Source organism: Syngnathoides biaculeatus, chromosome 3, assembly GCF_019802595.1.
Source record: "Syngnathoides biaculeatus isolate LvHL_M chromosome 3, ASM1980259v1, whole genome shotgun sequence".
Classification (NCBI taxonomy): Eukaryota; Metazoa; Chordata; class Actinopteri; order Syngnathiformes; family Syngnathidae; genus Syngnathoides; species Syngnathoides biaculeatus.
The window spans coordinates 35146205-35163611 of NC_084642.1; the positions used below are offsets into that span (position 1 = coordinate 35146205).

A 17407-nucleotide genomic window follows, 5' to 3' on the forward strand; every position below is an offset into this window, starting at 1 on the left:
TCCAAAGAATGTGATTAGCCACAGGTCATTATTTAACAAGGAGTGCGATAACTTTTTCCGCGAATGGCGAAGTATCTTTGGGTAGTTTTCCCCGGTCGCCATCACGCTTTTTTTTTTCCCTTCTCACCCTTCCGGCGCACACGCTGCAGGGTTCCGTCTCACTTATCCATTGACACACATGCACAGACACTCTGAGCTTGTTGTCACAATACGCATAACAATGGTAATAAACTAAAGCAAAACGCCCACACTGATTATCAACTCAAGCAACATTCAGTGCCAACTACCATAATGAACTTAAGCAAAGTGCGCGTGCATGCACCTAAGGGGAGCTTAAATATGCTCTCGTACCTTCACGAGAGCCACACGAAAGGAAGCAAAGAGCCACAGGTTGGCCACCTGTACGATACAGTTGTGTTCAAAATAATAGCAATCGAATGTGACTAACCAGATTATCGTAATTTCCCGTGTTTCATGCTCCCTGAAGTATAATGCGCACACCCAAAATTGACTTAAAAACACAGTGCGGGATGTTAACACACTTTTATATATAGATTTTAAATTTTGGACATTTTATAAGGAATAGTTCCTATAAACAGAAATGTCTCTTCTTGTTTGTTCTTGTTGCTATGTGGTTCCATGTGTTGTACCAGGCCAGCACCGACTGCCGGAGAAAAATTCCTTATTTTTTTACACACTTGGCTATTAAAGCTGAATCTGATTTTCAACATATTGGGAATTATCTGTATTTCTATTTTGCTAAATTTGTAGTTTTACTGTTTGTACTTGTATTGTTTTAAAAAAAAAATGCATGAACAACAATCATTAGTAATAATCTTTGTGCATGTGCTGTTATAGTGGTAATGTATATCTCGGGACAGGCCACAGGAAACGCTTGTCCATGTCCCTCTAATTGTCAGAACAGAATCCCTCAATCAACCATAATAAATGCTCAATGATGGCATAACATTTCATTAATACTGTTGATAGCACGTATTACAGTGTTAAAAAAATTAACACTGTTTAACATCAACTTTGTGAAGAAACTTTTTTTTTTTTTTTTTGCATTAAATATTTGTGCCTCAAATGTTTGTGCATAGTGGAGTTTATCCACTACGTTACACATCCTTGGTCAAACCTTCAAAAGAAGCATCTGACTCCTCTCCAATCTGAAAAAGACCCAAGGTGCATCGCTGTGGAACTCCTCATTGATGACTTGGTCCAGTTCAGGTGCCTCCTGCATTGCATCATGAACAATGATCCCATCTTCCTCCCACAGCATTTTAAACTGAACCCCGAGACTATCACAGAGCAGGTGCATTTCTACGGAGACTTGATTACACAGGTGGATTCTATTTATCATCATCAGTCAACATTGGATCATTCAGAGATCCTCACTGAACTTTTGGAGTGAGTTTGCTGCACTGAAAGTAAAGGGGCCGAATAATATTGAACGCCCCACTTTTGGGGTTTCTATATGTTAAAAAAGTATGAAATATCCAATAAATTTTGTTCCACTTCAGGATTGTGTCCCACTTGTTGTTGATTTTTGACAACAAATGAAAATTTTATATCTTCATGTTTGAAGCCTGAAATGTGGCGAAAGGTTAAAAAGTTCCACGGGGCTGATTTCTTTCACAAGGCACTGTATGTGTGGCATGCACTCAAACTTGTGGCACCTTTCAGCTTTTATTCCACTTCAGGATTCCTTAATGACATTCCACAATTCATTTACATTTCTTGGTTTTGTTTCAGAAACAGCATTTCTGTGTTACCCCACAAATTATCGATTGGATTATGGTCCGGAGATTGGGCTGGCCACTCCTTGACATTAAACTTGTTGGTTTGGAACCAAGACTTTTTGTTTACTAGTGTGTTTGGGGCCATTGTCTTGTTGAAACATCCAAACACCCAACATGACCTCTTCAAGTATTTTGACATATGCAAACCAATCCATGATCCCTGGAATGCAATAAATGGGCCCAACACCATCGTAGGAGAAACATGCCCATATTATGATACTTGCACCACCATGCGTCATGGTCTTCACTGTGTACTCTGGCTTGAATTCAAACTTTAGGGGTCATCTCACAAACTGTCTGTACTCCCTGGACCCAAAAAGAACCATTTTACTCTCATGAGTCCTAAAAATGTTCCTCCAGTTCTCTTCAGGCCAGTTGAAGTGTTCTTTGACAAATTGTAGCCTCCTTTTTTTAACAGAGGGACTTTGCGGGGATTCTTGTAAATAGATGAGCTTCACATAGACATCTTTTCACTGTCACAGTGCTTACAGGTAACTCCATACTGTCTTTGATCATCCTGGAGCTGATCATTGGCTGAGCCTTTGCCATTCTGGTGATTCTGCAATTCATTTTGATGGTTGTCTTCCGTTTCCTGCGACATATCTCTGGTTTTGCTCTACATTTTAAGGCATTTGATATCATTTTTGCTGAGCAGACTATGAATGTTTGCACCTCTTTATCAGGTTTCCCTTCTCCAATCAAACTTTTAATCAAAGTACGCCATTCTTATGAACAGTGTGTTGAACGACCATTTTCTATATCATGAATGCTAGGTCTTGGGTTTTTTTTTTGTTTTGGAGAATCTACTGAACAGGTAACTTGACATGGAGCAATAAAAAATATACTGAAAATGTGGATTATTCTAGTTAGGCACATTGAACTGCTATTATTTTGAACACTACTGTACCCCAATGTTTTGCCACAATCTGTTCTATGATAAAGAAAATTAAAATTTTCTTGGGAATTGTACTCGACCCCAAACTGCTACCATGGTAAAAACTTTATCTGTTGATGGAACGTTTTCTCATTTTAATATTGTTGTAATGTAAGTATAAGCAAAGGTTAACAATTAAAACAAGACATCAACTTTAATGACTGAAGAGGGTAATAATTGTTGCTAATGCATTTTTTTGCCATCATACAACTATAAAATGAAATTAATCACTCTTATAGACTAATCAGCATAACACAAATTTTAACATGCTACCTTTTGATTACAAGTGATAAGAAGTAAGGAGCAAGCAGGCTGGCAGTTAGCTAGCTATAGTGAGAAACAGTCAGCATTTTCACTCAGTGCTCCTTATCAAACAGTGACACATGGGACTGAAATACATTTCTAATTTCACAAGTCACATAAGATCCAAATAATAACAATAAAAAAATGTACTCAATGCCATCAACCCGGATTGTAGATAAACAACTTCATGCCAATGGCAATGGAGGGGAAAAAAGACCCTCAAGGAAATAGAAGCGTACCTAAATAAATCCATTACCTGTTAAACATGGCTTATCAAAACCAAACCCTTATTGTACTGTATGTGTAATTATTTTTGTTTTTGATTTGCTTCCTTTGGGTATTTTTCAGCATTTCTCCAGTGCTCAAGCAATGAAAACGCTCCGGTCATAGTTTTTGTGTCCAAGATGTTTGCTGTGGACACAAAATCTTTGCCACAGAACAGACAAAGGTAAGTCTTTAAATTGCCATATATAAGCTTTTTTTCTCTTCTCGGGCATTATATACAGACTGGTGTGAAATTGTTTGCCACGTTCCTAATTTGTCACTTAAATGTTTCCCATCGTCAAACAAATTTAAATACAAGTCAAATACAACAGAAGCAAACAGAAACTGCAGTTTTTATTATTAAAGGAGAAAAATCATTGCATTTTGTGTTTTCTTGTTTTGTGATTGAAAATTGTTTGATTGGAAAACCGTAAACTGTAACAAATGTAAAAAAAATTCAAAATCAGAAGGGGGGCAAACATTTTTTAACATAATTATGTATATCTATTTTGTGTATTATATAATGCTTACTGTCTTCTTAACGTCAGTCAACTGTCACTACTGTCACTGTCAGGCTAAAGCATGCTCACCAGAGGGATCAGCACAGTAGCTTCAAGCGTAATATGGGAAGTTTATTTGTGGAAAAAAGACGCTTTATTTATTTAGCAGGTGTGACTGCTCAATACATCGAATTTTACGCCAGTCAAATTGGAATAACTGTTCGATGCCAGTACGTGTGTCATTTGAAGTTGCAGCATCGAAGTCAACCAGAATGCAATTTTGGCTTTATTTGTTGGTTAAGTTTTATGTTCTCTCCCTTCCTCTGTATTCCAAAAACATGCATAAAGGGTTAACTGAAGACTCTTAATTGCCCATAGGTATTAAAACAAGACTTTGTCGAAACTAAAAGGAATGGGAGCACACATTAAAAGTTAGTAGATGAGGGTTCAGTGTTTCTTTTAATGCCAGAGTTATCCACAGATTTCACCAAAAAACATCTCTAAATTGTAAAACTATTATCGAAATTCCTCTCTCGCTCAGACATTCCAATGAGCCCGGCTGGAAAACTGACAGCCAATCAGCCTTTGCCACGCCTGCAGTGCTTCCTGTTCTGATCCTTCATTGCTCGTGGATACGTTTCATTGAACGGAGAACGTCCACTATCTCGCATTTTGTGGACAATTTTTGTGAAAAAATAATTACAAACAAAATAAAAGTAGCATGACGTACAATGTTCAAGCCTGGGGGCTTGAGCCAGAATACACACATCCAACAATTGACGTGTTATAGAGGGGGCGTGGCACTAACGATGAACAATAACAGTCCTATTATATGGACCACAGAGATTTGATACTTTTCTGAGGAGTTGGTTTCAATATAGAGATTATCCAGCAAGCGTGGCAATACTTTTTTTTTTTTTTTTTTTACCCCAAATTGTACTTTTCAAGCAGTCAGCCACTCGAGAACAACCGGCCGGGGGCGCATCGCCGTAAATAGTAACCAGGGTGTGTTGTGTGCTCAGAGCCAACAAAGCGAGTATAACAAGGGGTCGATGGTCCGTGCTATTACTACTCCTGCCATTGAGCAAACTAAATAAAAATAACAATATTCAAGCGTTTGAGCCAGAATACACACACGTGGAAGTCGACGTGTTGGGAGGGGGGTGGTGTTGACAACAAACAATAACAGTCCCATTATATGGACCGCAGAGATTTGATGCTTTTCTGAGGAGTTGGTTTCGATGCACAGACTATATAGCACGTGGCCAGACTTTTTTTTTTAACACCATGTTGTACTTTTCAAGCAGCAAAGCTTCTTGCGATCCACCGGCGGGTGTGGGGGAGCAGGGGGGTTTGCATGCGCGCATCTCCGTAAATACTAACCGGGAAGTGTTGTTTGCTTCCATGTATATATCCATCCATCCATTTTCTTAGCTGCACGATAGTCACAGGAATGCTGGAGCCTATTCCACATGTCAATGGGCAGGAGGCACGTTTACACACACTCAGACACTGGGAGAACATGCAAACTCCCCACACGGAAGTCCGGGATTGAACAGTTGCGCCACCGTGCCGCCTCATAAAATATGTTGTAGCTGCTACAGTATTAGCACGAGAGGCTATAACTAAGCAGCTAATACCGAGTAATGATTAGATGTGTGCAAATTTTCCCTGCTGGTGAACGAGCCTCAACTGTGACAGCCACATGGGAGGCTAAAGAAGGAGAAATTTGGGTGTGTTTTCTCAGTTTTGTTGCACAACACGTCGGCATCTTGGCTTAGCTAGAACGAATGGTCTGTCATGCTCAGCACCGGCGACGTCAGGGGCAGAGTCAAGGATGTTTCTTCCGCGTTTGGCTGTGAAAGCTGGCACACATCCAGATTTTGCTTGGATTTAAAAAAATATTCTATATTTTCAATGTTTTTTTCAATTAATGTCCAAAATATATGTAATAATAATATTACTTCACATTGGAGGGTTTATTGTACATGTGAATTTTGGGGAGAGTCTTCCTTTAATGTGAATACGATTGTTGTTTGTTTATACCAGAGTTCACCAACCTTTTGAGGGTGAGGGCTATTTCTTGCGCACCGATAGTATGAAGGGGTTTTGAAGGGTTGGGATTTCTACCTCTACCTGTCCAACATCCAAGTTGAACAAAGCACCGAGCTACTCAGCAGTGGGTGTCATGTCCACTTGCATGAACGGATTTGTAATGCATGACAGACTTGGTTCAAGCTGATCAAAGTCACAAAACCGGTGTTCAAATTCCTGTCCTCATCTGTTTATGACTTGGGAGTACTTACTCACTGATTTATCCAAAGCTGCAGATGCAAAACATTGCTATCTAACAAATAAGCGAAAAAAAGAGAACAATATGTAATTTGGGTAAATCCAGTCAAGACTTAGTATTATTGGAAAAGCCATTTATAAATCTGATTGCAATAAACATTACAATGACAAAACTGATGTTTTATATGGCTTTGTATACTGTTGATTGTTTCTTAATGTAGACCTTTCAGTCAAGCAGAGATTCGCTCGCGAAGGGAACTCGCACGGCATAGGCATGATGAAAGCCATAACAATGACATGACTTTACTCGAGTTTTACGTGGCTTTGTATACTGTGTGTGTTCCTAAACGTAGACCTTTGACTCAAGCAGAGATTGCCCAGCGCAGGGAACTCACACGGCAAAGGCATGCTGAAAGGATGGCAACTGAACAGACAGCAGCGGTAGGACATAAAAACCACGCAGGGAATAATCAATTGAATATTCAGATGGGAGAACTCAGCAAAGGCAAGTTAGATGCCTTATCCACCTTTTCACCTCTCAGGTCTTTTTTTTCATTCATTCTATGCAATTTTTCATATGTATCGTCATTTCAATGCTATTTTTTGTTTTAGCAGGTAAGTTTTTTTCTCTTTTTTTTTTTAATTAATGTGGTATATGTTGAAATACTGGGGTTCCGTCTAAGTTGGAAATGTTTTCTCAGATGACTGTCATTCTAACTGAATAGCATAGTTGTACGTTACCACCAATATAAGTCATCAGATATCTTTCAATGTTTAATTTCTGTTGACCGTAAGTGTAGGTTGTACGACAAAGCAGTCTAATTCCAATAAGAAAACTAGGCACTTGAGTAGATTGTGTGCATTTTATTGGGTAGGTTTACAATGGGTTTTAGTTCTTGTAGTTATTTCATTCACAGAAGGGTACCTCAATTTTGTCAATGTATGAAAGCTTGGTGTACAGTTTTATTAAGAGATTGCAAATTTACAGAATTGATCAAGTCATTAAGTTTTATTAACATTTTATTACTTTTTTGTTCAATATAAATAACTTAGCACCACAAAAGAATACATTTACTGCATTCAGTCCTGCACTAAACAATAAGCAAACAAAACATGGGGTATACTTGTCAAAGTAGACAATTTTTGCTTTGAAGACTTGGCACCGCATCCATTAGCTGTTTGAAGCAAATCCATAAATTTCAATAGCTAGACTGTGGAATGTACTTAATTAATGGCTTTGAGATGCTGTGTTGTTATACATAGGTCAGGGATCGTACACTGATATTTTAAGTGTAAAGTTCGACCTGCGGCAACCTGAGAATGGTTTGACTCTTACCCTTATTCCTCTTTTAGTTGAATTTAGAAGTTTATTTCTTTTTCATTTGCATTCTTTTGTATTTCTTGTGCATTTATTTTGAACTGGTGTGAATTCAGAAAACTAGCTCTGCTGTGGACGAAATTCACTTGTCCCTGGTTGGGTTGTGAAAAATAATTATGGATTGAAATATCAACTGCTCACTTAAAGGAATGGATTCTCTCCAACCAACACATTGAGTGTATGTTTTTTTTTTTCATTTTTGGCAGATGATATGGAAAATCAAGTGCCGAAAGAATCCAAGGAAGAGGAGCAAAGTGAGACCTTCATTGCCTTCGCAAGGGTGTACAGCGGGGTGATGAAGAGAGGCCAAAGAATATTCATACTTGGACCAAAGTATGATCCTGCCCAGGGCCTGAGCATGGTAAACAAAATGTTCTCATAAAATAGTAATATTGGTCACATTAACAAAAAAGAAGTGTGTGCATGCATGAGAGAGAGAGAGAGAGAGAGAGAGAGAGTGAGAGAGAGAGAGAGAGAGAGAGAGAGAGAGAGAGAGAGAGGAGAGAGAGAGAGAGAGAGAGAGAGAGAGAGAGAGAGAGCGAGAGAGAGAGAGAGGAGAGAGAGAGAGAGAGGCGCAGAGGCAGACTTCATTGCAGTGCAACAAAAACATGGCCCTCTGTCATGGGTGTGTCTGTCCCCTGCTCAAATCAGCAGATGCGCGCACCTGTGTCTCGGCTTAGTGATTCCGGCTCACATATATATATATTGCCATACATGCGGTCTGGTCTTTGCCAGATCGTTGGACTCATGTCACATTCCTGCAACCCTTCGTCTACGTCTTTGTTATTCCGTGTACCGATCCCGGCCTTCGTTCTCGACCTTCATCTTTTGCCCACTGATTCTGTTACTGCTGCCTCGTTGGACTGCCTGCCCGTGTACCGACTGTGGATTGAATAAAGACATCTCCCAAACTGTACCTGGTCTTGTGAGTCGTGCATTTTGGGTTCAGCCTTCTGTCCTGGTCATGACAGAACGATCTGCCAAAAAAATGGACCCAGCTGACTCTGATCCGGTGCAGAACGCCCTCCAGGTCCAAGGTCGACGTCTCGCTCAACACAAAGGAGTCCTCCAGATGATTGCTCGCCAGCTGCAGGAGCTAATGACCCGGCTGGAATCTTTACCCGCATCCTTTTCCAGTGGAGTCGATGCCAGTCTGGATCCAGCAGCTGTCACGGCAGTCCCTCGTACTCCCGAGCCAGCCCCTTTGTCGGTTCCTGACGCTTAGAGGGTTGTCTGCTCACCGCTCTCCTGTCCGGAACAGTTTTCAGAGGACTCGGGCAATATCAAGCCCTTCTTCACTCAATGTGAGCTGCATTTCCAGTCATTCAACACGCCCACTGGGCATTACGACTTTTTAGTGATGCACTTTGGACATGCACAATGACATCCTGATCTTCTCTCCAAACGCAGCAGCTGCTGTCTCACAGTCTGTATGTCAAAGCAGAGAAATGCAAGTTCCACTAAATCTCTGTCGTTTTTGGGGTTCATCTTAGCGGAGGGCTAGGTCCGCTTGGATACCCGCAAGGTGGAGGCCGTTCTCCGTTGACCCACGCCCAGCTCTCGCAAGGAGGTTCAGAGATTTATTGGGTTTGCAAACTTTAACAGAAAATTAATTTGGAACTTTAGCGCTATCGCAGCGTTACATGCACTCACTGCAGCCCACAGTTCGTTCGAGTGGAACCCAAGTTGCCAGGGGGCCTTCTGCAAACTCAAGGCCAGCTTTGTCTCCGCTCCTACTGTATCCTCATCTTGCCGGACTCCAACCTGCAATTAATTGTGGAGGTGGATGCGTCAGATTCAGGTAAAGGAGTGGTACTATCACAGAGAAGTCCAAACGACGAGGATACACCCCTGCTCCTTCCTATCTAAAAAATTGACCGCTGCAGAACGTAATTACGATATTGAAGACCAGGAGTTTTTAGCAGTCAAAACAGCGTTGACAAAATGGAGACACTTGTTGGAGGGGGCTCAGGTTCCTCTTGTGGTATATACAGACCACAAAAATTTTGAACACCTGAAATCCGCCAAACGACTTAATGCCAGGCAAGCCAGTTGGGCTCTTTTCTTCATGCGATTTCGTTTCGTGGTGTCCTATCAACCTGGATCAAAGAATGGCACACAAGATGCGCTGTTGCAAGTTCACGATAGCGAGAAAATATTCTGAACCAGCGCCCATCCTCCCCAAAGTATGTTTTATATCATCATTTACCTGGGAAATAGAAACAGCAGTGAACGACACACTTAGGGATTCTCGCAGCCCAGAAGGATGCCCCTAAGGCAAGCTGTCCGTTGTCCCTCTGCTATGGGGTTGTGTAATTGACTGTGCCCACACCAACTGCATCGTACGTCACCCAGGCTGAGCCAAGACGCAGTCCGTGCTAGAACAACGCTTTTGTTGACCGAATACTAAGACGTCAGGGAGTACGTCAATGCCTGTTCTACGTGTACTGCACATAAGCCCTCCCGGCAGCACCCCGCTGGGGAATTACACCCACTATCTATGCCACGTCGTCCGTGGTCTCATATCTCGCTAGAATTTATGACGGGGCTACCGGTGTCACGGGATCACACCACAGTTGTTACGGTAATTGACCGATTTTCCAAAATGGCACACTTTTTCGCTAGTGGACTTGGAAGACTACAACTACTTGGATCCCTTCTCGGTTCCTGGTCGACTCCTCCCTCATTAGGGCCTTCCTTGGATCGCATCCTGAGGCTCCTGGGGCATCAAGGGCCGTTAGGGGGTGGGTACTGTCATGGGTGTGTCTGTCCCAGATGGAGCACGCACCTGCTCCAATTGGTACATGCGTGCACCTGCGTGTTGTCTGAGTGATTGCGACTCACGTACATACAGTGAAGAAAATAATTTTAACACCCTGCTATCTTGCAAGTTCTCCCATTTAGAAATCATGGATTTTATCGGACGTGCATGTCCACTGTGAGAGAGATAATCTAACAACAAAAAAACTGTAATCACAATGTATGATTTTTTTTAAACGATTTATCTGTGTGATATGGCTGCAAATAAGTATTTGAACACCTGTCTATCAGATAGAATTCTGACCCTCAAAGACCCGTTAGTCCACCTCCACTCTATGTAATATCCTGAATCAGATGCATCTGTGTGAAGTCGTGAGCTGCATGAAGACACCTGTCCACCCCATACAATCAATAAGACTCAAACTTGTAACATAGCCATGACCAAGAGCTGTTCAAAGACACCAGAAACAAAATTGTACAACTCCACACGTCTGCAAAGGGCTACGGAGAAGTTGCTAAGCAGCTTGGTGAAAAAAGGTCCACGGTTGGAGCAATCATTAGAAAATGGAAGAAGCTAAACATGACAGCCAATCTCAATCGGAGTGGAGCCCCATGCAAGATATCACCTCGTGGGTGTCAATGATTCTTAGAAAGGTGAGGAATCAGCCCAGGACTACACGACAGGACTTGGTCAATGACCTGAAAAGAGCTGGTACCACTGTTTCCAAGGTGACTGTTGGAAATACACTAAGACATCATAGTTTGAAATCATGCATGGCACAGAAGGTTCCACTGCTTAAACCAGCATATGTCAAGGCCCGTTTTAAGTTTCCCAATCACCATTTGGATGATACAGAGTATTGGGAGAAGGTTTTGTGGTCAGATGAGACCAAAATTGAACTTTTTGGTCATAATTCCACTCACCATGTTTTGCGGAAGACAAATGATGAGTTCCATCCCAAAAAACACCATCCCGACTGTGAAGCATGGGGGTGGTAGCATCATGGTTTGGGGGTGTTTTTCTGCCCATGGGACAGAACGACCCCACTGTATTCAGGAGAGGATGACCGGGCCATATATTATGAGATTTTTGGGAACAACCTCTTTCCCTCTTTGTGAGGTTCACCAATCAGACATTCATTAAACGGGACAAAAAAGGAAGCATAGACACCAGTTCAAGTCTCGCGAGGAGATAGGAGAGGAACTGTGTTGTACAATTCACCACCGCACTCTCTGATTATCCTCTCCTCAGCAGCTCTATTTATTTAGTTTTAAGACGCCCCTTATTTATATGGATGTTACAAAAAGGAGACGACAAGCAAAACAGTTTGAAACAAGGTGTTCATGTTTGTTCATGTGCGTGTGCATGTGTGGAAGATTGCTGAATACATGTGTGGTCATCATTTCTTTAACAGGCAGCAGTTGTAACAGTTCTGATGATTAGATGCTTTTGTTCTCGCTATCTCCTGCTAGGAGGCTGCCACGTTATCTAGACCAGAGCAAAGCATTTCTTTATTGGAAGCAGATGTATGATAATTATGATCACAATTATTCCTACACTCTGCCAGAGCATTTAAGATGGGTCATGACTGGGTCATTCAACATGGCAATGACCCGAAGCACACAGCCAGGAAAACCAAGGAGTGGCTCCTTAAGAAGCATATCAAGGTTCTGGTGTGGCCGAGCCAGTCTCTGCACCTAAACCCAATAGAAAATCTTTGGAGGGAGCTGAAACTCTGTGTTTCTCAGCGACAGCCCCAAAATCTGTTTCACATAGAGAAGATCTGTGTGGAGGAGTGGGCCAAAATCCCTCCTGCAGTGTGTGCAAACCCGGTGAACACCGACAGGAAACGTTTGACCTGTAATTTCAAACAAAGGCTACTGTACCAAATATTAACATTGATTTTCTCAGGTGTTGAAATACTTATTTGCAGCTGTATCACACAAATAAATCGTTTAAAAAAAATCATACATTGTGATTTCTGGATTTTTCTTTTTAGATTCTCTCTTACAGTAGACAGGCACCTACAATGAAAATTTTAGACCTCTCCATGATTTATAAGTGGAAGAACTTGCAATACAGCAGGTTGTTCAAATACTTGTTTTCTTCACTGTATATTGCCACGCAGTCTGTTCTTTGCCAGATCGTTGGACTCATGTCACGTTCCTACAGCCCTTCGTCTACGTCCTTGTTATTCCATGTACCGAACCCTGCTTCGTTCTCAACCTTCCTCTTACGCCTGCTGATTCTGTTACTGCTGCCTCGTTGGACTGCCTTCCCGTGTACCGACTGTGGATTGAATAAAGATATGTCCCGAACTATACCTGGTCTTATGAGTCGTGCATTTTGGGTGCAGCTTCATCTTCTGGTCATGACAGCCCTCATTTCCTGGTGGCCAAAGACCCTCTATGTACAGCAGTACATAGAGGATCTCGAGAGCAGTACAGTATGTAAAGAATCCTGGGTGCGACAAGCTTTGGTGCAGAGGGTGCCAAGAATCACCTGGCTAATTATGGTGTTTTACGGATAGTGGATTTGGCTAAACTAGACTAGATTATGGCTACTCCTGTAAACATTTTCAGTATAAGCAAATGTCAATATTTAGAAGAACCATGAAAGATGCAAAAAAGACACAATTCCCAAGTTGAACAAAAGACATTTCCAAAGCATTATCATACCAATTTAAACACACAGCAGAACCTTCCCTCTCCACAAAGGCTGTCCATTCTTGTTGAAAACTTCTCTAAAACTCTTGTTTTTTTCTTTGAGCAACCTTTGTCAAAACTTTTCATAATTATTATTCTGACACGATCAACATTCGACCATTCTGCGCCTTTGGTTACTTAGCTAGTCAGATTTTGTGTCATTCCCGTCTGAAAATCCAAATATTCACCAATATTTACAGCCACAGGTTCAAATCTGTTTGGATGTATTCCTCCATCTTCCCGATCAACCGATAATGCTATTTCTTCAGCAGGTGAGGATAAATCCGAGAAATCAGTGCTGTCCATGATTGTGTTTGCACAAAGGAGGCGCACATGAGACATCACTTCCTGTTTTTTAGTCATTTGACACACCAAAAGGGCGGCGCCCATGAAAATTCGTAATTGGCGATAACACTATTAAATGATATCGGATTAACCTCAAATTTTCAAGGGACAGTACATATGACATGACCTATCAGATTAAGCTTTTCATTGTTCAGCGGACTATTCCTTTAAGTTGCTTTACGTTTGTGCATTTTTATTTATTAAATGCCGGGTGTATGTGTTTTTACATAAATAGGAATTGTAATTTAGTATTTTGAGGTTGGAAACGGATTAAACTCGTTTTCCTTATGGAAAATATGTTTCGAAAGTTGAACAACTCAAACTTTCAACAGAGGAGGATCAATCAGAGAAATCAGGACTCTCGGTGAGTGTGTATTTCTTTGTTTGCTCGTTTGTTTGTTTGATTGATTATCCACAATATATGCTCGGATGTAATTAGTAACAAAGTATGTACAGTGAGTTGCGTTTGCTAAGTGAGTTATTAAGAGATATGGCTCCTGCACGTCAGGCCCTCAGGCAGGGCAACCACTGATGAAGAGGGCTGCCACATCCGCAGCCACATAAATTGCAGGGACTAATTTTTCCAGTGTTGGGACTTGTTTCCATGACATGTACATTCCAGGACTTACAATGTTTCAAGTGTAAAATGATCGATGATGCAGTGAGGAAAATAAGTATTTGAACACCCTGCGATTTTGCAAGTTCTCCCACTTTGAAATCGTGGAGGGGTCTGAAATTTTCATTTTAGGTGCATGTCATCAAATCCTTCTTGAAGTCAATAGTTTTACGCACCACTTTCCTTTTTGCAGCACCAGCAGTTCCACTTGCCTTCTTTGCAGCCATGATTAGGGGTTAATATTGCTTAATTGGAAGAAAAAAAGTCCGGGTGCAGAGGAGTTTGTGGGTCAACTGGTTGTGTCGCGCACGTTCCGTCTTTTGCATATTTTTTGGGGGTTCTTTCGAATTCACAATAACAAATCCTTGTGGGTCAGCTGGTCGGGGGATTCAAATACCAATTTTCGTTCAAAAACCAAAGCAAAAAAATATCGAAATTTTCGTTCGAAAACCAATTTGTACGAAAACAGAGATGTTCGAAAACCGAGGTGCCACTGTACTTTTAGTAAGAATACAGCAGATTGTTTGGTAAGTGAGGTCCCTTATTAAAATCACCAGAATGTAATGTAGTAGTCTCAAGTGTGGAATAGTGCTGTTTGACATAACTTTGACAAAAAGAAATTCAAAAATCATTTTAATTCCGCCAAATCTGTATGCCTTGAGCCCATTCGCTTTTTTTTTTTAAATGACACAATGAGGCTTGTGTATAAGGGTGAATAACCTGCCAAAACCTAAAAATTGCAACTGTGTTTTTGCGTGGCATCTCATGTTTGTATACCTGTCCCCTCTTTTACCTGCCAGCTGCCTGAGCAATGCAGTGCTTCTGACACTTTCCCAGAGGTCCCTCATCTGTCCTGTTGTTCCATTGAAAACGTCTACCTGATTATGGGCCGAGAGTTAGAAGAGCTTGAACAAGTGCCCTCTGGCAATGTACTCGGTAGGTACAGTATATGAGACATTTACATTACTTTTTATTAGTTGTTTCATGATCCTTGTGTAAATAATCACTAATTTCACACTGAATGGTCTAAGGGTCTATAATTACATGTGCTACAAATAAGTAGTAAATAATGTAACAAAAACGTACAGTCACAGGAAATATAGGGAAAATTGAATTTTAAATGATTTCAACCATTCTCCAAGATAAACCAAAAAATAATAATAGTTCTATCTAATCAAATGAACAGTTTTACATTGGTCTGTTATCAGACTACAAAAAAGATTTTTAGTCCTTTTTCTTTTTACAATATTGTGATTGCGATAGCAGATTGGTCAGTGGTGCAGAATTTTGTTTTGTTTTTTTTAAATGTTTTTGTTTATTAATTTTTTCCATATATTTATAGGTATTCAAGGTCTGGAAGAGTTTATTTTGAAATCAGCCACTATTTCAACAACTCCTGCTTGCCCACCTTTCACCCCACTCAATTTTGAAGCATCACCCATTGTACGAGTTGCTGTAGAACCAAAACACCCAAGTAGGTCTTTGAAAGTCCACAATTTACCTATATTTTAAAATATATACCATAGTTTTTATTCATGGATAACACTTTCCTTCCCTTTCTGCATCAGGTGAGATGCCAAAACTGGTGCGTGGGATGCGTCTGTTGAATCAAGCAGACCCCTGTGCTGAGGTTCTCATCCAGGAGACAGGGGAACATGTATTGGTCACTGCTGGAGAGGTTCATCTCCAACGCTGCCTGGATGACCTCAAAGACAGGTCAGCTTGAGACTTTCTCTGTGTCATCAGAAAAGTACTATTCATTGACATCTGCCTTATCTAAAATTAATAAGAATTTAGATTGTAGCCATTGTCTTTCCATGGCGTCTTTTTCTGAATATAATTATAAAATAGCTCATCTATAAGAACTTGAGTTTGTTGGACTGGAGGTCCTCTATTGGTGAGGCATTTGACCGAAGCTGTGATTGTCATGTGCTAAGTACCCGTTGTGACGGCCATCCCCAAGCTCTTTGGTGGACGCTAGCAGCAAGGGATGCTGTCAAGTTAAAGAAGACCAGTCAGGCATTTTTGGCCTGTGGGACTGATGTTAATGGGTAATGGCAACCCAGCTTGAATGGCAGCTGTTACAATTAAATTGAAAGTCAATTGTTTAGGAAGTTAATGGAACAAGGGAAGAAACTTTTTGAATGTGTCTTGGATTTAGTTTGCATTATTTGATAGGTACAAATCGGTTTTCAACCAAATCATGTGCGAAAATATTAATACAATATATAATTTAATATATAAATTGTTGACTGGGTAGCTGACTTAAGTGGCGTGATGGCGAACGCACATGGGGCTGTGCCGAGATGAGCCACTGCCGACTTCAAGTCAAGCAGTCACTAATGTTGCAGCCAGTGTGCGCTCATTGCAGGCGAGTGTGCGGTCATAGCATGAGCATGCACCTTCATGAGTGCTTCTCAAGATCGTTTATTATTTTTCCAATATTTTCTTTGCCATGGGCCCAAAGCAGGGCTCAACATTAACTTTTGCAGCTACTTGCCCTTTCGGGCAAGTGAATCAAAATCTCATTTGCCGTAGCTTTCAACAAATATCATATGCTTTTATAGCAACTGTTGATAATCCCTACATCATATAAAATATATTATTAGGTTTTGTTATCATTTATTGCATTCTTGTGACAAAAATAAATAAAATAATAAAAACAGAAACAAAAATATGGTAAAAGTTTGGGACAATAACAAATGACTAACAAATAAAATGGCTAAATACTAAATGAGTTTTAACAAATGACTAGTGAATTACAAAAATATGGCAAAAGGTTGGCACAATAACAAATGGATAATAAATAAAATGACTAAATAATGACTTTTGGCAAATGACAAGTGAATAAAATACTAAATATTTTTATTGATCAGGAAATCTAGCAAGTCATCTTCCTCAGCACAACTCAATAGAAACTGTGAATTGCCAATCAGTGTCTAATTCCAAACATGTGGATTTATTTACAACACTGACAGGATGCAGCCTTCAACAATATGTCAGGCGTTTTTCCCTTTTGTGTGTCGTCGTTTCATCACAATATATACTCATGATTAATTGTGTCAAAATATCATCAATCACAGCACTTATCACTTGTATAAAAAAAATGTAATAACTATGTCGGACTTTCTTACCTCAGATTTTCCTTGATTGTTTTCCGATGTTCAACTATTACTATTCTATACTACTATCTATCTAGTCCAGGCGTGGCCAGAAATTTCGCGATTGACGGAGGGGTTGAGTTTTTATTTATTTATTTTTTAGAATGACCAATGATGAAATAGAATGACCAAGTCACAAAGATCTATCCACTACAAAAATGCAAAACACATTTATTTTAAAGTATCGTGAGGATTCTTTATGTGTAAATGTATGTTTGTGTGCGTTGCATAACCGCATGAACCAATATTGTATAACACAACACACTTAACTATGAACATTTTTTGTTTTCTGAGTTCACGTTGATGATCACTAAACACCATACAAATGAAAATGCACATATGGGCT

The 17407-nt window shown here is 40.4% G+C and overlaps 1 protein-coding gene across 5 annotated transcripts in view; it reads left to right on the forward strand.

The window, feature by feature from the left end:
• The window catches only part of efl1 (elongation factor like GTPase 1), a 75987-nt gene that overhangs the window by 38884 nt on the left and 19696 nt on the right, over nucleotides 1-17407 (forward strand). For all 5 annotated transcript variants that reach the window (XM_061815561.1, XM_061815563.1, XM_061815565.1 and 2 more), the window contains 6 exons: nucleotides 3388-3487; nucleotides 6449-6600; nucleotides 7680-7834; nucleotides 14701-14836; nucleotides 15243-15374; nucleotides 15469-15616. In XM_061815561.1, the coding sequence (XP_061671545.1) occupies nucleotides 3388-3487; nucleotides 6449-6600; nucleotides 7680-7834; nucleotides 14701-14836; nucleotides 15243-15374; nucleotides 15469-15616 (823 nt within the window). The remainder of the gene's footprint in view (nucleotides 1-3387; nucleotides 3488-6448; nucleotides 6601-7679; nucleotides 7835-14700; nucleotides 14837-15242; nucleotides 15375-15468; nucleotides 15617-17407) is intronic.